General features: G+C 42.4%; 1 protein-coding gene across 7 annotated transcripts in view; it reads left to right on the top strand.

Annotated features, from left to right (window-relative positions):
* The window catches only part of TENM2 (teneurin transmembrane protein 2), a 1,159,540-nt gene that overhangs the window by 871,838 nt on the left and 264,122 nt on the right, over positions 1-23,580 (top strand). For all 7 annotated transcript variants that reach the window (XM_046666360.1, XM_046666359.1, XM_046666362.1 and 4 more), the window contains one exon: positions 10,050-10,284. In XM_046666360.1, coding sequence (XP_046522316.1) covers positions 10,050-10,284 — 235 coding nt within the window. The remainder of the gene's footprint in view (positions 1-10,049; positions 10,285-23,580) is intronic.

Below are 23,580 nucleotides of genomic sequence, written 5' to 3'. Positions count from 1 at the left end.
TGAAAGTTGTTTGCATCCTGAGGCTCTTGGATGGGGTGTGGGCTGGATTTTTGCATCCTTACCTCCTCAGCGCTGGATGCTCTTCTCATTCCTGCTACATGATAAGGACCATGGGCACTGTCTGACCCACTTTAATTGGAAGATTCAAAGCAACTCCAAGACAATTTGGAAAGAAACCACTAAACAGTGATAAATAAAATCCAAAGGGCACTCTCTCTGGCAGTACATGAACCATGTCATCCTGGACGGGGGATGCTTCTTCAGGAAGCCTCAGATGTTTGTTTCTCTGGGATAATTACTTGCTCGTGTGTGTGTGTGTGTGTGTGTGTGTGTGTTTATTTTGAAGGCAGAAAGGGTATCCTGAAAATGTCTCCAGCAATATACCCTATACATCTCATTACATCAGCTGTCACTTGACATGAAAACAGATGCAGTTCAAGGTCTGACATTCAGCTGACTTCTGTTTATATAGTATGGAGAAACTTTTGTTCCCTTGCCCTATAAGGCGTGTACCATGAGAGATTTGGGGAAAAGGTCACTCAGATAGTAAATAATTCTGCTGAGCTTTGAAGTGAAAATGCTCCAGGAACCTTTATCCCGTCCTTGCCATTTAACTGACGTGCCTCACTCATTCTTGGTGTTAATGAATGGTGGAGATCAGAGCTTGTCCCCATCGTTCTGAGCGTCAGAGGCTCAATCTGAAATCAAAATCATATTTTATCTTTGGTTTGATCCTTTCCCTGTTCAAAGGAAAGCATTGTGACCATCTCAAAGAAAAAAAAAAGGAATGAAATACACCCCAAGGAAAACCTAGTTAAAGAGCTAAAGAATGACATCTTGATGGAAGAAATTTTCACTGTGATTTTTATTTTTTTAAAAAAATAGCCTGGTCTTTGAAAAAGATGTTATCTTTCTTGGGTAAGGAAATATCCAAGTTCTGCCCAGGCTATTTTGCAATAAGACCTTGAAAAGCTCTGCGATGAGCTGGAATGAGAAGAGTTTAAATTTTTGATGCAATTCTCTGCTTGGGAAAGTGATAATGCAGCTCAAATAACAGAGAGAGTATTTTCTGCTACAGCGCAACAATCAACATAACGTCTGGGCGTATTAATAATTTCACTCCTAAACTTCTCGACAGGGAAAGCATAGGTCTTAATAGCATTGTCAAGATCCTTAGGGCAATTGAAAAACCCAAAATCATTACTTTCTACTGATAGGCTTTCTTCTCCCAGAGGATGCCAAAATACCTAGGGTAATGTAGATTTATTGAAATGCTCAGATACGCACTGCTCAGACGTAACTTTGCAATAAAATCTTCTTTTTAGAAGGGTTCCTCTCAAGTATTTCAAGTGGCCCTTTTTTTTTGGCTTTGTCATTTGGAAAGTAGCTAATAGAGTTGACATTGATCTCAAGTGATACTTTCCTAGTGATTTAAGAAAGCGAGGAATGGGTATCAGGGTATGGTACACTGATGTGGCACCTATGATTAAAATCCCTTTCTGACCCATAACATGTGAGGACTTGCCCTATTTGGGCAGGATACTCCCAAACCTACAATCTCTGTTAAGCTTCTAATTCCAGCGCAGCTGCTGATTCGGCACCCAGTTCAAGAGTTCCCTCCTTCTCTCTTCTTTCCCTCAAGAATCCCTGCCTGTGCACGGCTGGGTTTTAGCCGAGCAGGGATGGCTCTGTGCAGTGATTACAGCCATGTGGGAAGCGCGGGAAGAAATTGCAGGATCCCCCTCGGGCCCTCAAGTGTACAACTGGCTCTCAAATGACCATCATCTAACAATCTCTGTCTGAAAAGTATCAACAGCAGCAGGGTCCCAGCCAAAAAGCTCCTGTAAAGGACCAGCTTCAGGTTGCCAGGGAAAGATATTTTTAAGTGGTGTGAAGTGTGCCCCATCTGAGATCTAACTTTGATTGATTCCAACGGGGTTCTGCAACAGACATCTTGGTTATAAGAAACAGAGGGAATCGCCCTGTATATGAAATGTACAGAATGGGCAAATCCATAGAAATAGAAACTAGGTTAGTATTTGCTAGAGGTTATGGGGAAGGAGGGACTGGAGAGTGACTGCTAATCGGTATGAGATTTCCTTGGGGAGTTGATGAAAATGTTTTAAAATTAGATAGTGATGGTTGCACATCACAATGAATATACTAAAAAAAAGCACTGAAATGTATACTCGAAAAAGCTGAATTTTATTGTATCTCAATAAATCTGTTATAAAAAAAAAAATAGGCGGTCAGGCAGAGCCAGGAAAGAATAAACAGAAAAGACAGAAGGGATAGAAGTCACCTTCCCCCTGTGTCCCCTGTCCCCCTGTTGAAGGAGCCTCCGGGAGCAATAAGAATTCAGGGAACGAAGGGAAAGCCTGTCATAGTCCAGCGGTCGAATGGAACGCTCAAAGGACAGAGGCAGAAATCTGCTCTGATCGTTCTCTGCTGAGGCTCTCCAGACGTACCCACCAGGGTCACGAGTTGTTCATTCATTCGTTCATTCATTCATTCAGCACTATTTCTGTGCCAGCCACTGTGGCCTTGCGCTGGGGCCATAAAGAAGAAAGAGACAGACTCCCTGTGCTGGAGGAGCTCAAATTTAACAGGGAACACAGGAGAGTCCAAAAATCATATAAAACCATGTGCCAAGGATTATGAAAGAGAGGCACCCAGTGTGCACTCAAAAGAGGCCCAGATGTATTACAGTTAAATACGAAATGTAAGGAGGGAAACTTATATCACTTAACCTCCCTCCACTTCAATTTCCTCATCTTGAAAATGGAGAACAATATCTACTTTGAAGGTTATTACAAGTTTTAAATAAGGTGAAATCTATAGAGTGCTTATCACACAGCTGGTGCTTATTAAATGGGAGCAATTGTTCTGAGATGATCTAAGATGTCCCTGTAAGCCCAAGTTTTTTATGAATGTATGTAAAGCTGACAAAACTTTGGTTTCTAGGCCTGCAAATGATTGTTCCTTATGACTGCAACTCCCAGGCTTCTGCCGTGCGATGCTGATCTGTGTGTCACTGTGAATGCGCTCAGAATGTTTTCTCTCTGAGGTCATATATTTTATGTAAGCAAGAGAACTACAAATCATTCCTTACGAGTGAGCACAGCCCTTTCCTTCTCTGGTGCTCTGTTTGGGCTGAATGGGGCCTTTCCATCAGGGACGGCCCCCTGACACAGGACTGCGCCACCCAGGCCACGAGGCACTGGTCAGAGCTGTAGCTGAGCACCAGAAGAAAAGAAAGAGGCTATAATTTGACTCATTCCTTCATCCTTCCTTCTTTTTTCTCCACCATTCTGAAATGTGAGAGAGGCTGCAGCTTGCTACAATAGGGACCAGATCTGAGAAATACTGCAGACTGGCCATCAGCCCTGCGAAGCCAGCAATACCATATGTGGTCAGTAATAAAAAATACAAGTCCTTTCTTCAGGGCATGAATGGTTCACTAGATGCTAAGACAGGGGAGAAGGAAGCAAGCTGAAGGTCCAAAGTGCCCAAGACTTAGAGACAATTAAGTAAATCTCTTTCCATCTCCTTCTAAACACAGGGGGATGCTAGATCTGGACCATCCCCCACCCCTCCACCCCTGGGCTGTTGGCAAAGCAGCTCCAGTCAAAGCAGGCAGGATGAACTGGGACGGAGCATGCCCTTGTTTCTGCCTCCGACAGACCTAATTGCTGCTCATCCCTCATGCCACTGGTTATGGGAGCCAGGGATGCAGCGCGGAGGAGGACGTTTGGGCAGGGCCTTTGGGGAAGGGACAGAAAAGAGACTGTGCTGCAGTCTGGCTGTGCTGGCCTATTTCTCCTGATTCAGGCAGCATCGGGAGGTGCAGAGCTTTGAGGTGGGCGATGCCCTCCAATTTCTCACAAGATTTCATTCTGCCATTTAAGCAAATGTGCAAAGAAATGAGTCAAATAGAATTTTTCTCTGTATTTGCTAGGGCATATATAAACCAGGGCAGGGGTCCTTGTTCCCTCCCCAGGTGAGTGTATCCTGGAGCCTGGTGCTCCTTTGCTTATGGCAGAGTGGAGAAGAGATCCTGGGATCAAAGAGCAGCTCTGCCACTTGCTAAGCTACGTGACCTTTGGTGCATTACTTAATGTCTCTGAACCTCGCTTGCTAGATCTGTAAAATGGGGATGATAAGAGAGCCTGTCCCACAGAAGTGAGTGGGAATACATGGGAATAATTTGAGTACAGCACTTATAACAGGTCCGGACACACAGGGACAGCTTAACTCATAGCAGCTATCGTCAGTATTATTATTTTGTGTCATCAACATCAATTGTTTTGTCTATGCAAATGGGACAGTTCTGAATCCAAGTTCCATTTCTGCAAGACCTCAGAGATGCTCTGGAGACTGCCTATATTAATGGCTGTGCTGTGTCACTTAGTCACTATGCCCTTCTACAGACAGAATTTGAAGGTGGAGAAGATCTAAGGTTGGCGACTTTGCCTCCATATGTTGAGCTGATACTGCCTTCAAGAGCTGCCACTCCAAAGAGCTAGGGAACTGGAGTGCCCTGGGAGGTCCTCATCATTTTCCCCAGATCCATGGACACTGATGCTGTTACTAAGATCAGGTTTATTAATTATAAAACATAGTATAATATATAATAATATTTATTAATATATCTTATTAAAGATTTTATTTTTCTCCCAAAGCCGCCCAGTACATAGTTGTGTATTTTCAGTTGTGGGTCCTTCTAGTTGTGGCATGTGGGACACCACCTCAGCGTGGCCTGATGAGCTGTGCCATGTCCACACCCAGGATTCAAACTAGAGGAACCCTGGGCTGCCAAAGCAGAGCGTGCAAATTTAACCACTGGGCCACAGGGCTGGCCCCTATTAATACCTATTATGTGCCAAGAATTATGCTAGGCTCTTAATAGATGTATTCTCATTTGCTGCTCCTAACAACCATATGAGAGGAGTAAAATTACTGTACCCATTTTACAAATGAAGAAACAGAATCAGAAAGCACATATGTAACTTTTCAGTGGTCACACAGCTAGTAAGTGGCTAAGCAGGGGTTCAAAGCTGAACCACCAGCCAGGCCATCTGCAATAGACGCTCCTTAGTTCTAAACAGAGGCTGTTATTCTTGAAAATCCTCACCTCTGATTCCTTTTGGCTCCCATTCAAGGTCAAATTTGAACAGGATGTTGTGGGGCCAGTTTTTATCAACCAGAGACTGCAAAGTCTCTGCCAACACCATCCCCACTTCCAGCATCTTCAAATTGCTGTCAGGACGTGACTTGCTCCAAAGACGTGGTTCAGGAGAAGAAGGCAGAGAGTTTGTGGTTAATTCATCATCCTAGGGTCTGAGGGGTTGAAATTTTTAAGGACCAAAAATTGGCATGCCATCTTCAAGAATGAGTGAATTATTAGCAGACAGGCCTCTACTTTTATTTTTGCCTTCATACATTTTATCATCATTTTTAATCACCAGGAAAAATCGCTGTGGACAATAGAGCAAGACGAGGCTGTCTTAGTTTATCCCTGCTCTCCCACCCTCATCATCTACCTCCCCCACTTGGCAAGGGTAGACCCAGCCTAAATGCTTCCCCCAGCTGTTTGTTTAGGAAGAGTGCAAAACAATAATCAGTTCTTAAGAATTTTCTTCCTTAGCTCCAAAGAAAATTCTTTCTTTACACATTACTTAAAATGTGGGTGTTAGCTGTTTCCACATGCTGTTGGAGCACCGCTAGTCTAGTCAACTCAAGAGTTGATACTCAAGATTTTATAGTCCTCGAGTGTAACTTTTTTGGAATATACATTGTCACCTAACAAAGAATCATTGCTTTATTTTTCTTAAGACTCCACTGTCAACCAGTTGGCAAAATTTTTGGCAACTGCCCCACCACAAATCTAAAAACACAGAAGCAAAAGAATGATTTTTATTCAAGTAAACAAGACCAAACAAGCAAACAGGACAAATTACGTGCTCATTCAAAGACTTAATTTTTAAATATACAGGAAGCACCTTCTCTATAAATTCACTTGTCTTTGCAAGGAGTCTTACCTGTCCCACCCTAGCTTTTAACAGAGAACCACTATGCAGCGCCTTCTTCCTAGAACTAAAAACCACACAATACCTAAAAATAAATTCCAGGTTCTCACCTCAAGGTAAATCAGATACAATATAATAGGTTAGCCCTGCACTTTTAATGACAGTTGCCTTCTGCCTGTTAATGGCATACTTATTAGGTTGATACTGTGTAAGCATTGATGTTACATAGTTATTTGTGGCTCAGTTGCATTATGTGATTTCATATTCATGTAATGGAAGAGCCCAATAATATGCACATTAATTAAGCCCAATAAATGTGTTGAACTTAGAGTAGACCGGAAGTTTCCTCCATCAAGCTGAGTTATTCATTTCTGTTTCACCATAGTTTGAAGACATCAGTTGCCTTCAAGAAGGGTTTTTCATGTAGTTTGGCGTCTTGGAAAGAAGCAGCAAGGTGTGTTGCTGACCACTGTTTGCATTTTTGAAATGGAAAACCATCCCATCAGGCAAAGGCATTGGATGACTGTAATGAAAACAGATAAACACAAAAAGCTCTTGAGGTCATTAGTTGTGGCAGAGGTGTTGTTATATTAGAGGCATGTGGCCCTCAGAGAATGCTCAGGTAGCCCAGGTTAAACCAGCAGTCAAAATCATAAACACCTACCAACTGGTGACATAAATGCATACATCCAGCCAGAGTAAGATAACAGGGATTGTTCCAGTTGACGGAAAGCCAGAAAAACCGAACCAATGGCATTCAGCTCTATCCAACTGTCGCCATGGTGGAATACAGACTCAGTATTTTCGTTTTGTTTTTGTTTTCAAAAGAAGTCAGAAATCTGAAACACTATCTAAAATCTCACCTTCAGATTTTAGTACTATTCAGCTCGGGGGCTGCCAGTTTGTGCCGTAGATAGATGAATCTGGGTACTCCCTCTCCTCAAGTCTGGGCTCTTTGAGAGCTGCAGTTGAGTCTTCTCCATCCCTTCATTCCCAAATGACCCAAGCAATGCTCCAAGCACGTGCTTTTGGGGAACTTGCCAGCCATCAGGCAGTATGGTTAGCACTTTGCATGTATCCTTCCACTCTTTCACAGTAGCCTCAATGGGTAGTTACTGCTGTTGTCACCATTTGGCAGATGAGGACACTGAGAATTAAAGAAATGAGGTCGCAGGCCTAGGTTCACACTGCTCGAAGGTGGCAGACCCAATCCCCAAACCCAGTTCTTTAGATTTTATCTCCTAACCACTGGCTAAATGCCCCTCCCAGGGCTCCACGTCTCTCTGCATATCCCCCAGTGGTAGCATTTACCACTCTGTATTGTAACTGCCTTTCCCTCCTATCTCCTGCACCTAGTTGAAAGACACGACTGTTGGATAGATAGATAAATGAGCAAATACAGTCAGAGTGGAAATGAGTAACAATAAGAAGGAGACGTCTTCCCATACTGAGGATGCTGGATAGTTTTTGTTGTTGTTACTATCAGTAATTTGACTGACTTGCAGTCAAATAGCATGTTGCTTTATAGGAGGGCAGGGTGAGTGAAGAATTAAGTATTCTTTCATCTTCCTCTGCTCTTCTTTCTCCATCTCCCCCAAGAGAAGCTCTAGGCCTTCTCTTTAGGAGAAATGGAAAGAGAGCTTGACATTCTTCTAATTAACTGGACAACTCACCCTCCACTTTATTTGGAACATACCACATAGCACCCCGGCTGGTGGTTCCATTTCCCCCTCAGCACCGCACCTGGATATGGCCAGCAGAAAGGCAGCCACAGGAATTCCACCCACACAGAACACAGACGGACAAAGAAGGGCCACACAAGCTGAGGAGGCGAAGAAAGCTTAGCTCAGGGTGAATAGACAGGAAGCAGGAGGATTCTGGTATCTCATTTCATGAATTAAATCCTTCACACGGCCTCTTTGTACTTGGGGAGAGTGTGTGGTCTGGCAAGCTGGAGGATGGGGGCTGAGGGAGATGGAAAGTTCGGGCTTAGGGCTGAGGAGGGTGGGTGCTGACTTGTACACTGATTCATCTCGTCTTCCCGAGGCAAGTCTCATAATTACCTAACTAATGGAGAATAATGACACTACTCGGATGGGCGTTGAGAGAGGGGGAAAGGAAGGCATGAGAATTCATTAACCGTGTGTGAGGGGCTTGGATAGCATCTCTGAAGGATCATTATTACATCATTTCACCCCCTCTTCTCACCTCTTTCCACTAATACGAGACAGACAAATGTTAAATAACTCTATAATAATACATTACTAGACACACAACAATGCCAGAAAATATAATAGCCTGCTACGGCTATGAAACTCCCTCAAAGATATATTTAAAATGTCACTGGTGCATAATGTAAAATGCGAATTACAGGTTCATTTGGAGGACGCGATTTAAAATCTATACAACTGTACAGTGGCATTTCCCACTGAGTTTTAGTTTTAGTTGTCTTTTTCTGAACACCAAAAAAAAAAAACACAAAAAAATCATCCCCTAAGTAATTTCAGCCCAGAGATGCAAACTTCAAGGAACCACTTTTCTCCCTATTTTTCCTTCCTGTTTTCGTTGGTCATGATGCTCTCCAAACCTAGTATCTTCTTGACATGTTGTCTTTCTTTCAGAACACTTCTGCGGGCTTCGCAGGAGCCACAGAATGTAGATTACACCTTTTGGAGATGTAGCCTGGCCACATAAGGAGACAAGTAGTTGAAATTTGTGTCAAATTGCTTGTTTAAATGACTTGAGCCAACTTCTTAAAGCCAGGACAGCAGGGGCCGAGGATTTTCAAAGCTGGCCAGGACCAAAATGACAAGGCTCTGCAGGCACCTGGTGAGCTGCCAACCCCGACTGGAGGCTTCAAAAAATAAACTTTCTCAAAGGACACAAATTAAAAGTCATGTTTCAGCAGCCATTAAAACCAAATTACAGGCTTACGTTGCATAGTGAACTACTTTCGTTTCATTATGCTTAAACTATTTCGTTTCGTGGATTGAGAATGGGTTGCTAGGAAAACCCTGTGTGGAGTTGTCATCTGTGGTCATAGGTACTAGAGGATACGTACAGAGGTGTAGCCCTCCTTTGTGTGTGTTTCCTGCCAGGACAGAGGATTTCAAGACTAGAAAACAGAATGCAATTTGGAATAAGGGTCAGGGTTTGAAAACATCAACCCTAACCTTCTCTAGAGACCGAATCCTCAGGGTTCATCTCTCAGAGAAGAGACATTATCAACTCGCTGATCTGAGCGGGCTCACAGGTGTGTTTTGTTGACTCTCATTAAAAAAAAAATTATATATATATGCATATAAGTATACATATATACACACACACAAACACATACACAAATTGTTTTTGGTTAATTGTGAGCATTTTTTAACAAATAGGAAACTGTACCTAAAAGTCTAGATCTTCAGCTTTCCTAGAAAAACTAGAAGATAGGGGCCTTGAGCTGTCGTGCCCACATGGCCACATGGGCCTGGATGCGAGTGAGGGCTGCTTCCTACCTCTCCAGGTCACCTCAGCCCGTAACTGGCCAACTGCACTTTCCTGCCTGGCCCCTACAGGTATTTAAATATGCTACTCCCTGACTTAGAGTGTACCATGTTCTTATTACCTTTAGAAAGAGGAAATATTTTTAAGGAATGTGTGCAGTGTACTGATTTACCAGGAAACAGAATAGGGACTCGTTATAACAGAGATCAGCCTTGAACGTCATGTTACTTTCACTGTTGTATTAAGGTGTTTCAAGTAATTGCACTGGTCAGCCCTCATCAGCCTGGTTTTGCTAACCTAGTTTTTCTTTTTTCGTTTGACGCCTGTGGATAAAGGCCAATCAAAGCGTATTATTTATTGGTAACTGACACTGGGATGCTTTATGCAGTCTTACCTGTATCTCTACTTTGCAGCTGTCAGCCGTTGCCAGCAGCTTAGAGACTTTGGTTCTAGGCTCTCCTCTGCAGGTTTGCAGAGTGTCTGAAGCTGTAACCTGCAGCTGCTCATGGCCGTTTCTCCTTCTTTTTTCAGGCCCTCCAAACCACCACAGCCAGTCGACTCTGAGGCCCCCTCTGCCACCCCCTCACAACCACACGCTGTCCCATCACCACTCGTCAGCCAACTCCCTTAACAGGAACTCGCTGACCAATCGGCGGAGTCAGATCCACGCACCGGCTCCCGCGCCCAATGACCTGGCCACCACGCCAGAGTCCGTTCAGCTTCAGGACAGCTGGGTGCTAAACAGCAACGTGCCTCTGGAGACCCGGTAAGTCCCATCACCCATCACGCCCATCTCCCTACCTGAGCCACCCACACAGTGCCGCTGGGTAGCTCAGAGTTCTAGTGGGAGAGAAAATCTTGGCATAAATAATGGGACGAGTTTACCACCTCCTTGTTTTTCCCTTGGTAATTTGACCCTGGACGGTAGGTTGATAGGTATTTCTTTGTTCACATGTGTCTCCTTTTAATGCTTGTTTACTCTCTTAGACAGCTCTTGTGTACCCAACTAATAGAATTAGCATAACATACTTTTACTCAAAGGCTCATGGGAAACGTGCTTATAAGGGTATATTGACTGAGAGCTGCTGATAAATTATGCATTTGGCCTTTCTTGAAGTAATAAATGAAGACTCATTTGAAATTAAGTGTTTGGGGAGACCTTGAGAAACAATCCCTGATTCCAGACTGACAGAAGTATAATTTTAATTTATATTTCATCCAACATGGTGTCACTTTAGTCCCTCCTGTACACACTAACAGCTTGATGCCTGGGGGGCAAACAATAGCGTGTAAAAACAAACAAGAAAGGGGCAGCCCTTCTGCTCGGAGGGAAGAGTTTCAAAGTGATCGCCAGGTCTGGCTTTGTTTTGGGTTTGCCTTTGCTTCTGTCCTTTTCTCACCTTTGCTTCCAGTCTTGCAAAACCATGCCCACCATCAGGAAGGTGCGTCTATCACAGCATGGCTGTCTGGGATGTCATAACTGCAAAGACCGGGAGTAGGTTGGCCAAGTATTGGAATGGCCTTGGTGCCTCCATCCCCAGACACTTTCGTGATTTGTCTGCTCCAGTTGTGACTGTTTCCTTGTTCAACAGAACCATGCAGACTAAACAGAGAAAGAGGCTAATTCAGATTGACCCTTCGCAAAGTTCTCACATAGTTTTTAAACTCTAATAACTCAGGTTTGAGGAAATAATACAGAAATAATCTGTAATCTTTCTGGTAATGGCCAGTGAATTTTCGGCTCTTAGAAGAAAACAGTTTTGCAAGCCATAGCATTTGATGTTGTTTCTTGACTATAATATTTTTTGGGTTCTTTAATAAGATCTTGAACATTAATATGCTGTGCACCATTGTCACTGTAGTCACTCTAAACTGTAATAAATTTTATTTCCTGATAATTATAGGTTATTTTTAACCATGCCGACATTCTTAATCTCTAAAGCTTAAAATATGTAAAGTCAATAGAAACTATATGCATATAATATATATAATAGATATATTTAATGTCTGCACTGATATAGTAACCCACTAATAAACAGCTTTGCTGGAAAGTTTCCAGGCTGAAAGCTGACTAATCCACCAGGCTTGACTTGGGATATTGTCATAGTTGATGGTGATCTTTAAGGCTGGGTAAGACTTTCTTTTTCCTCCCCATAATTATGAACCGCCATAGAGTTTGCTGGGCACTAGTCAGCCTATTTTTATATTAACAGACTATTGTTTGAAAATAGTTTCTGGACATAAAGGCTCATAGAGTGGACTAGATGAAGAAGGAAGAGGAGGAGAAATGCAGTAGCTACTGTAGAAAAAGGAGAAAGAGAAGGAAAGAAGAGGAACAGCATCACCATTGACAACGAGTTTTTACTGTGCACTTTGTATATGCCCAATATGAATGCTTTACATGCACCGTCTCGTTCAAGCCTGAAAGCAATCAATCCACTGAGGTAGGAAGGAACCGTCATTATCACCGTTTTAAGGACGCAGAATCTAGATGCAGAGGGGTGAAGTCACTTCCAAGGGGTCTGGGGTTTCAGGGAGATGGTAAATTATGAGCCACATTGGATGGAACGCTGATGGTTCCCACACACAGAATAAGGTGGTGAGAAATCTGATGGGGGAATAGCCACAAACCTACACTTATTGCCCGAACGTTGCATTGACAAGGCAAGATCCATCAGAGTGTCTGCTCCCCACAAAGCCTCCCCTAGGTGATAAGAACGTGTATGCCATGTATACAAATCTTCCATCTCCCAGCTTCTGATGCAACCAGTTGGTTTTCTAGGAGATTTATTGTGAACAACCATTTGTAGTAAAGTGTTCCCTGGACGAGGATCTCGTAGAGAGGACCAGCAAAGCCTAGATATCGCCTTCCTGTTTTCCTGACATAAGCTCTCCTAGAACTTTTTTCTGATCTTTAGAGTCCTTATTGGATATCTGACATTTCTCCAAGGATTAGGGCTTCTCAGATGCTCTTGGAGGCAAGTTAAAGACACAGCTTGGGGAATAGACAGGATTGCCGAAAGCTAAAGCCTATTAGGAAAAAAACAAGAACAACATCTGCATGTTCTTTGATCAGTACATTCAAGGGCCAAGGATTAGAGAAAGTAAGGCCCTTGGGATGCAGCCATCACCAGAAGTCAAACACAGGGTGCAGAAGTCAGCATATATTTGAAACTCTATTCATAGAACTGAACACATATGACTTGGCCGTACAACTGATCTCATATACGAAACTTCAGCAGTAATGAATAGAATAGTTGAGCTTTACGTTTCTCTTGTAAATATTATCCATTCTCTGTCTTATTGGAAAATATTTACTGAGTCTCCCATGTATGCCAAGCACTATGTTAGGTACTGGGGAGATAAGGATTAAAATATGTGTCCTGTCCTTAAAGCTTATACAGTCTAAAGGAGGAAATAGGCACATAAACAAAAGCATAGTGCAGTATATACAATAATGGAAGTGTAAAAGTTAAAGTGATTGTACAATGGAAGAAGTGATTAACTCTCCAGGAAAAGTTTCACAGCTGAGGGGCTGTTTAAGCTGGGTTTGGAAGGATGAGTAAGAGTTTACCTAATAGATATGTGGAAAAAAGTCAAAGACTATAGCATGTTATTTGTTTCCATTCTCTACTGATTTTTCATGTAGTCTTGGAAACTGTCGAACTGAACAAATTCACTTGTTCAAATGCCAAAACATTGTGAGAGTAATAATGTTAGTTTCTCATGCGCAAGAGAAAGTGTAGGTATGGGACCTCTTCTTTTAGGGGTATTATGCCATACTAGGGTTCCCATTCCTATCTTTCATACCGAATAAGAGCTGATTAATCACATCCAGGAGAGTAACACTGAAGGCAAAACATTCTGGAGGTTGATCATGATGCAGTCATCAATTTTGAAAATGCAGTGGAAATTTACCAACAGCTTCACCACCTCTGCTCTCCTTAATGCAGACTTCTGGGTGTGATGGAAGGATTTCCTAACTCTGGGAGGTGATGAGCCACCCCCGGAGACTCCACGCCAAGTCCAGTGTGTTTCTTTAGACCAGTGGGGAACAAGCCCTTGCCTCTCTGCATTGCTTTTTGATATTCCCATCAGTCTTAATGAGGCATGTTCGATGTTTGGACTACGCTTTTGCATTTTTTTTCTATGACAAGTAGAATCAGAGGTGCTGATTAAGGAGGCAGAGCCAAAAAACTGGGCCGGATGAATTTGGAATTTAACACAAGACAAAAAGGCATATGAGGAAAGTTCAGTATCAGTGTTAGTCATATAAAAGAACAATGCATATAAACTTCTACTATTAAAAGCAGTCAATTTATGTATAAACAGTAATATAATCCAAGTTAAACCAAACATAAGGAAGAAGAATTAATTGCAAATGGTCTGTACTGTCTTTTCTGATGTGGTGTGTAACATAATCATTCTGCCCACCATCTTTCTCTCAGCCTGTTCATAGAAGGTCCTAGCACAAAGTCCACGTGCAATTCTTGGTTGATATCTCCTATCTATTCCTTCCTCTCCTGAGAGCAAGAAGGTCAGGTATCTTCCTGGCCAGCTGCTGCTGTGGGAGTTTCTGAAGTCAGCTTCTTTTGTCAAAAACCATAGAAAGTACCTCGACGACAGAACCTAACTTTCCTTCCATTATGCAGTTTGCTGAAGCAAGCTTCTCTCTCTGAATCTCTCCCGGCAGCAGGTGATTAAAGAGAATCCCTAAGCAAGACAAAATTTCCCTCTCAGTTTACTTTCGCCCTGAAATACCAGAAGCCCTCATTTTAACCATCAAGATCCTTGAGCTACAAACAAATTTGCAAGTTGCTTTTTAAAATGGTCATCTATTATTCATTCAAGAAACATCTATGAGAACCTACCACGTGCCAGGCACTGGGGATTCAGCAATGAAGAAGAAAAGCAAAGTCCTTGCCTTTATGGAGATTCCAGGCTGGATGTAGACAGAAAGAGAACAAACGATTAGAGAAATACCCCTACAATGACAAATGTAGCAAGTGCCACGTGAGGCAGAGAGAAGCCAGACTCGTGAGAAAGTAGCATTTAAGCTGAGCCCTAAGGATAAGCAGGTGTTAATTAGACTTAAAGAATGTTCTAAGTGGTGAAAACAATGACCCACTGAGGGAAGAAACACTAAGCCAGAAACAGAAAGCAAGCAAGAAGGCAGGCGAGGGCAGGATGGCACAAGGCTTTGGGTTGCGTTGAAGATTTTGTGCTCTACCCCAAGAGCAGTGAAAAGTCACTGAAGTCTTTTAAACAGGAGAATGAAATAGTAACATATTGTTTTGTCTTGTTTTTAATTATAGTAGCTGCCGTATGGTGAATAGATGGGGGTAGGGTGGAAGGTAGCAAGACTAAAGGTCCAGTTTGGAGAGTATTGTAATGGTTGAGACGAAAGGTGGTGTGGCTTCCAGTAGGGTCCCTGTAGCTACAGGATCTACAGCTGTTTGCCTTTCTTCTAGGAATCTGGAAAGAAGGTGTATGTTCACAGACGTGAATTAATGATCACGGAGATGTGGGTTAGGCAAGTGTGAGCATTAGAACGAATTTTCTGACCTAGGAAGCTGAGTGGATGATGACGTCATTTAGAAAACAAAAGGTCAGTTTTGGGCATGTTCAATCTGTGATGCAAAGAGAATTAAGTGTAACTGTAATTAGCCGGATTTATTTTGACTCTAAAATAATAGATGTAACACAGAAATTGATCCATTTACAAATGATAACATATTTAGTGTAAACAAAGCTCTCAGCAGTTAATTTTTCTCTTTGAAAACAATTTCTCCAGAAACTTGGTTCAATTTAACAGTTATTGTACGTGATTATATAGGCATGTGAATAGCAACTTTATCAAATGCTTTTTGCTTGACACTGGGTTTTACATATATGATCGCGTTTAATCCCTTTAACTCTTCTGTTAGGTATTTGTTACCATCCCTGTTTTAAATAAAAGGAAACTGAGGCTCGGGAAGATTAAGTTACCTACATGTCTCCAAATAAGTAAGTGGCAGAGCTGAGATTTGAACCTGGGTCGACCTGACTCCAGATCCCGTGTTCTTAACCACCACATGCACTGGCCTTTGGGACTGGAAGAACTAAACAAAATAAAACTATGCTTTTCCAGATGGCAAACAACAAATTAATGTGCCCAGGCCACGGGAATGGTGAAGTCGATGCGTTTTAAGTGACATAAGGCAAGATATGATCTATGGGATGAATTCCAGCCTGTTACTAGTCATAAAGCTAGTCACTGACAAAATCGTAAGGCAAGCAGAGGTAAGGGCCCCTTCTCTGCAGCTCTGTGGGACTGGTGGTAACCTGAGATGGTAAATCTGAGGCCTCGCTGCTCTCTGGCAGTGGCAGCATAGGCTATGTGGGAGCCGATTTACAAAGGTCTAATGCTCTGCATATCATCAAATGTGAGAGCAAATTGACATTGCAGAAATAAGAAGCACCGTTACTGTTTTAGCTCCGTGATTTGCAGAATTTTTATCTTCCAAACAGGGCTTTGCCAGATTGGTAGGAAAAAGCCAAACAGCTAGGGGTACGGTGGCCCACCCTATGGTCATACTTTGAGTGTCATCATCGTTCCCGTTAGCAGGATGTCATGGGAAGTGCTCTGATAAAGAACTGAGCAGGTCGGGCTTGATGGGTGACATCTAAGGAATCTAATTTTGGTTTCATAATTTCAGAAAACACACTTTTTGTCTTTAAGATGAAGCAATCTCAGCCTAATCTGGATGCCTTATTGGTAGTGCATACTTAGAAATCAAGACGCGAGACCTTTAGTAAATAAGGTTCTCACGGAGAAGCAACGAGATTGTTGAAACATCCTCACCATGCTGAGCCAGAAGACTATTCCAAACTTGTTCTCAAATTGATTTTTCTACCTAAGGATTAATTTTCTGACAGAATCACTGACAAGCTTGATCTTGAGAATATTAAACCAAGGTAACCTGTTTGCTTTTTTTTCCCTCCATATTTTTGAGTAAGGTTTAAAACTAGAATTCGTTCTGGGTGAACCAAATGCATTCAAGCACTTTTCAAATCAATAGGCAGCTTGATTTCTCCATATTGCAAAACATTATGCCCCCTCGAAATTCTCATCAGAGGCAACATGGAAATTAATGAGACCTTTAGGTTAGCTTTTCAAGCTCAGCCTTATTTTATAGCTTTACCTTGCCTTTTTGACACCATGATCCCGCCTGGCCACCAGCAGCATTTCACGTTGCAGTGCACTTTAATTTTGTGGTTTTCTTAGTCTTCCTTGGAAACTGGCAGCTTATTAATCTCAATAACAGAGCTGCTCAATAGGCAAGCTCTCCAATGAGAAACCAGGCTGTGTCTTTTTTTTTTTTTTCTTGGCAGATGGAGACAAGGGGTTGGTTATTGGATAGAAGCAAAGGGGGGGGGGGTGATAGAGAAAAAGCCATTAGGAGGGGCATCCTGTATCCCACATCACTCTCTGACAATTGGCAGGAAAATAAAGAGAACCTGGTCTAATCTGCTGCTCTGCAGTTTATGGCTTGTGGTGTTAAACACACTCAAACCCATTAATAAGAAAATAAATAAAGTGTTGCAGCACGTGTGCAAATTACAAGGTACATTAAGAAAGAAACAAGCCTTACATCTTATTTAAGACCACTTCAGCCTGCTCTTGGCGTCCTTTGCAAACTTGGAAGCATCCTTGAAGGTAGAGGTATCCAAGGAGAGGCTGTCCTCTTTAAATTTGGCTCCCACTTGTAATTAAGACCTTGTTAAGTTTATTAAAGCTTTGGGGACTTGAACTTCTTACCTGTAAGTTACCACAGCTAAGCCTCTTGGTAGAAAACTTCCCTCCGCAGCCTGGACCGTGGGGGCCCAATTGCAGACTGAGGCCCCCTCGTGGTCAGGCTTTGTATGTGCAAGACTCTGCCCTGAGTTGTGTAAATGTCGAAGACTCTCAGTTAAGTTCACAGTTGGAAAACGCCAAATATTTCCATCTCTGTCTGTGCTCTGTCACCCATTGAGGTAATATCAACTGTCATTCCCTTGGGGCATTTCCTGAAGCCTTCCCAGAGGATATTTTATCTGGCTCAGACAGGGAGAGACTTGATGAAGCGCAAGTCTTTTTCTAATTCAGGCTCCTCACTGATCCTTTTCTTTTCACAGAAGCCAGATAAGGCTTTCTCGGTTCTCCCAGGCAGCGGAAGGAGGCTTGCAACTTTTCTGAAGGTTCCTTTGATTTATTAGTCTCAGCCTCACTTACCTTTGTGTGTTGGGATCTTGGTTCCCCGGAATTTGCAATCTGTCACAAGGCGCTCAGCCAGTTGGCTCAACTGGGGCTGTATGCTTTAGATTCTAGGGGAATGTTTAAGCAACTTTTTCCCAGATAGCTTTTTTCCCTCCAAAACCCACTAAACAATTTTGGTCTATTCTGTGAGTCTCGTTTGCAAATATTCATTTTTTTAGAGGTCATGACAATACTAACAAAAGGATCATCTTCAAAATTGCATATTTTTAGATCCCTTGTAGAATCATTTCTTGCTCAGAATAACTGTTTGAGGAGTCAGCAATGCCTGCAGTTTCTGTCGTCAATACTCTAACTATGCGTGCCTTATGTTGAAAAGAGAATGAATAACACTGCTTTTCTATTTGTTAGATTGTACTGAAATTGTATTTCAATTCGTTAAAGCTTCAGTTGGGTACAAGCGTCCAAAAGTCCATTTCTCAACGCTCAATCCTCCTGTAAAGATGTTGCACACCAATGACTTGACGATTACAAGCTTATTTTTTTTTAATTATTTCAACAAATGGATTAAAAATCCTGCACTGAGGAGAAGGTAGAAAATGTTGCTCTTCTTGCATTGGGGTGTGCTTAGATAAGAACTTAAAATGGAAAGCTTAATCTTATGACTTTTTAATCTCTTGTCAACCCAGATCCTCTCTACTGTACTTGGGAACATGGGATAAGAAGACCTCAGGTGACATTAGGGCCATTTAAGCCTTTGGTGGGACCCTGGGGAAACCTACCCCACGCTGGGCACTTCAGTAAAATGAGAGAAGAAATGTAAAAGCCCTTTGGGAATGAGGGCATGCTATGTACACATGGTTTTGTCTTGTCTTGTACTCAGCTTAGGGCTCTTCCCTCTTGGTATGTTGGTGTCCTACGTGGTATACCGAAGGCAGAGGACTACAAAGATCATCTCCAGCTTCCAAACCTCGAACCCACATGAAGAGAAATTGTGGCCTGATCGAAAATCTTTTCACTTCCTAGAAACAATGGGACACTCTTTTTGGTTTTGTTTTTAGATGTCACGGTCTCCTAAATCCCGGCTTTGTGCCAAGCGTTGTACTGGGCACTCTACATTATGTTACTAATTTGAAGCCCTGTGGGATAGAAACCATTGCCCCCTTTCGGCATGTCAGGAAGATGAAAGCTGGGAAGATGAAGGGTCTGGGGCAGAATCAAGATTCTGGCAGAGCTGGATTGAAGGACCTAAGTCAGGAATTAGGAGTCTGCCTCTCAACTTTGCTTTTCTCTGCTTCCCAACATTTCCCATCACTCTTAAGCAGGCCTCCTTTTGTGCGATCTTTGTGGGAACTACAGGCTATATTCTCATAGCTCAGAAACCTAGCAGGAAAAGGATTTCTTCTTCCTGATATTTCAACAACACTCCCTTGATTGAGTTTCACTGAACCCATCAAGGGGCATTTGCCCACAATGGACCCAATCTCTGATGCCTGGAGAACGGGCCATGTTGATTAGCTAGACCTGGATCACATGCCCACGTAGAGCCTGATAGCGGGAAGAAGGACGTGACCATAACCAAACACCATGATATTAAGAGACCATAAAATGGATGCCTACCAGGCGAAAAGAAAAAAAAAGACAATCAAGGTCAACTTCAATGCTAGTTTAGCCTCAGCCCAGCTGCTTTCTCTTATTGCCTGATTATAGCGATTTTCTCCTCTGGGCACACAGTGTCCTGGCCAGGGAGGGCGAATTTCAGGGCACTAGGTTATCTCACTTGCCTGGGCACAGAAGGGGGTTTACAGCTGATTCCAATATGAAATAGAAAGAATAAGTTCCGCTGACTGATTCCCATCCCCTTCTGATTCATCACCCTCCCTGGTTCACTTCTCAAACGGCCCACAACTTTACCTTTGAGTTCACTGTGACCACTTAATGCATTTTAACTTTTATTAGTCTCCTGATGTCTGTTTTAAGCTATCATCTTCTTTCCTGCAAAACTGCTTGGATTCCGCATTTTCTAATTAAACCATGCTCATTTATTGTCTTACTAACCAGTGCTCTTTACGAGGGCTCATGATGAGAAAGTTAACTCAAAACAACTCGATACATTTCCAATCTCCTGAAAATGGCTTGAGAAGCAGTTTTACCTTTATAAAGTTGAAGTACTTTGGAGAATTTTTGGTTTTGCTTTTTTAATAAAACCATGAACGGGAAACATCTAACTCCATGCTCCAAGCTCCTGTTCCTAGCCATGCATTTTTACCCTCTTTGTGGTGAAACTCTTAGGGCAGACATATGTAGGGTCAGTCAGTTCCATAATGGACCATAATATATGTAACACCAGACTATTTCCACATTTAATTAAAACCAAAAGTTTTGTCCTAAAATGCGACATGTCTTAAGGTCAATAATTACGCCCACCGGTATTTCCACACTCCAGTGAATTAATTTGATATTACTAGAAGTAGTAAGGCTCACTGTAGGAGGGAGAAAAGGGAGCGCACACCCATTTAAACCCACCTAGAATTTCGGTATAACAGACTGTGTGGCGTTGGCCCTGGTGTGAGGACGAGATGGGCCGGACATACTCAGCGTGTGTCTGGGTATACTTTGTTTTCTGCGTTTTCAACCTTGTTGGCCTTGTCAGGAAATATGAAGTTGGTGTTAAGATGGGGACTTCTTCATGTCCCGCCTATGAGGTGCATCTTCAATTTCAGTTTGAGGAAAACGAAGTGTAGAATTCTCTACATAGCTAAAGCCAAAGGGCTATTTCAGGCACAGAGGGAGAGGGAGGAAGAAAGAGGAGGAGGAAGGAAGGGGGAGGAAGGGAAAGAGAGAGAAAGGGAGAAAGAAGAAAATGTCTGATGCTGAGGATACAGAAATAAGTACATGCTGTCTTCTGTTTAGTTAGTCCCTTGATTCTGACCACTACGTCAGAAGGCAGACCAAGAGAAGAAATCAAGGTCATCAAGATTTAGGTTGACCTGATCATTGAAGACAAGGGGAAATCATTTGACAGCACAGAGACAGAATTTTCAAACTGGAGCCCATGTTAAGATCACCAACTAAAATAGTCCAATGACTGTGTTACAGACAATGAGAGGGAGGCCCAGATGACTCATCAAGGCCTCCCACTCTGAATGTCCAAGCAGGGCTGGAAGGCATGACTTTCCTCAGCACACCTCACTGTTTCCTGCATGACTGAAGGAAAACTTCATTGCCCATTCATCTTGCACAGAATCTTTATCTCCATTTCCTTCTGCAAAGGAATGATCAAGAATTTCAAACAAAGAATTAGAGCGCATATTGCAACAGATTTAGTCTTTCCAGTTATTTTGTTACAAAATGGATACATTCTCTTGGTAAAAAATATTCAACAATTAGAAAGATAGAAAGTAGAAAGTAATATTTTCTGCCCCTCCAATCCTGTTTTCAAGAAAATCTTGCTTGAAGGTTTATTATTTTAGGCTTCTGGAAATGTTTATGGATGTCTGAGCATTTTTTTTTTAAAGTTTAATATAAATGGAATTGTATTATACATACCATTTGGGAACTTCCTTTTGTAACTTCATGAGACATTGTGGAAATCGTTTCAGGTAATTTCACGAAGACCTACCTCATTCTTTTTTAAAGTCTGTGTAATATTCCCTAATGCCATAATTTATTTAACCAATCCCTTTTTATGGACATTTAGATTGCTTTCAGGTTTCTGCTATTACAAACAAAACTGCAGTGAAGAGAGACTCTTGTGTGTATATCTTTCTTTGCGTACTTACATGATTATATTCAAAAGTTAAATTCTTGGAAGTGAAATTGCTAGATCAAAGGGTATGTATAATGTGCATTTTGAATTTTGATAGATTATGCCAAATTAGGTCCATCTCAATGTGAATGTTACAATCTCTCTTTATTCCTCCTTCTTTAATGGCCTGAATTTCTTTTACGCTTTTGAAATAAGAGCCCTGAAGTTTCCGGTGTTGGATTTTAGACAAAGAATTGGAAGGATTTTTTTTCCCAGGAATAATGTATAAATAATTCTCGAATACTCTAGAAACTCAACTCCCCTTCTTACATGCCAGGTGTGGCATGAGAAACAGGTATAGCTGTGGGGAAAATCTCACTCCCTCACTTCCTTGCTTCTAGCTCTAGAGCCCTTTCTCTTGATTCCCAAACTGCTGCAGTGTGGCCTGCGTGATTCAAGACACCTAACCTTCACTGCCTTTTGTTCTCTCATTTGTAATTTGGCAATGTGTAAATTTGCCTCTTCTCCCTGACTACCTTGCCTCTATCTACCTAATGGGGATATTATAAGAATGTCTAAGGCAACTTAGTCAAGTTTCTGAGTCCCCAAGAGAAAAGCCCAGTGCAGCAGTGTTACTGCTCTAACTATTACAGGAGAGCATTATGATCAAGAGCTTGGAAATCCCACGAAGAAGACAGCCTCTTTCGTGAAATAAGTATGTGAGGGCTCTGTCAATAAGAGGCCCTCCGGCCAAACTTATGTAGTTTCTTTATCTGAGACTCTAATTTTATGCTAAATAAGGATTTTTGTATTTCCCACCTCCTGTTGGTAATCCCATTACCAGCTGTGTTCATAGGACTTCAGCTTAATTCAGCCGACGTTTATGCAGGTCTTATTAGGGACTGAGCGCGGTGCTAGGCGCTGAGGGTAATGGATGGAAAAAACTTGGCCCTTGTCCTCTAGGAGTCACAGTCTAGTGGGAGAAAGAGAGCAGAGCAAGTAATTTGTATTAATATAGATCATTGTAAGATAGACATAAGCTTGGGGGACTATATGGGAATATGGGGGGTGATGCGGAACATGAATACCTAACCGGTCAGGGAAGCTTGGCTGATAGGAATAGTGTTTGAGTCCCATTTTGATGAAAAAGTGAGAGTTACTCCATCAAAAGGGTATTCCAGGCAGAGGCAAGAGATTAAGAAAAGCAAGAGTGTGCAAGCATTCTGGATCATCTGGGCTGGGACTCAGGAGATAATGCTGAAGAGGGCGAGCAGCCCATGTCAGGGATACCTTCAAGGCCCAGTCAAGCCCCTGTGGTTTGTGTGTGGGATGGGGAGCCTGCAAAGGGATTTGTGCAAAGGTGTGTTATGGTCACATTTACAGGGAGGAGGAGGAAAGACCTTGGTTGACCTACGAGAAGGACAAGAGCTAAAAGTTTGCTGCAATTAACCAAAGGATCCCATATTGAAGAAAGGAAAGGAGGAAGGAGGGAGAGTGGGAGAGAGGGAGGGAGCATGGACTAAAGGGAAAGAGATACATACTTAAGGTAGGCAGTCTGTGGGATCCATTGTATCTCCATAACAGTAAAAGTCAACATTTATTGGGGGTCTACTGAGTGTCAGGTATGTGCAAAACCCCTCATTAATCCACACAATATCCCTCTGAAATATTTTCATCATTTTCCATACAAGGAAACTGAGATTCAACAAGCAAGTCATTTGCCCAAAGCTGCATAGGTTACAGGTTGGGCAACCAGGCTCTGAACCCCACATGCCTCCCAGAGTTCACCCATTAACCACTGCCTTGTCCAGCATCCTAGAATGAGCAGATGCTCTCCCAATCTGACCGTGACCCTGAACTTCCCCCTTCTTCTTTGCTCCTGCTCTCTCCATCCACTACTCATCCCCTCCTCTCCGCTGCCCTCGCAGAATGCAGACCTTGCTGTTTTTCTTTAAAGATTGGCCCTGAGCTAACATCTGTTGCCAATCTTTTTTTCCTTCTTCTCCCCAAAGCCCCCCAGTACATAGCTGTGTATTCTAGTTGTAGGTCCTTCTGGCTCTGCTATGTGGGAAGCCACC

This window comes from Equus quagga, chromosome 7 (genome assembly GCF_021613505.1).
Source record: "Equus quagga isolate Etosha38 chromosome 7, UCLA_HA_Equagga_1.0, whole genome shotgun sequence".
Classification (NCBI taxonomy): domain Eukaryota; kingdom Metazoa; phylum Chordata; class Mammalia; order Perissodactyla; family Equidae; genus Equus; species Equus quagga.
This window is presented reverse-complemented; position numbering and strand designations above follow the sequence as displayed.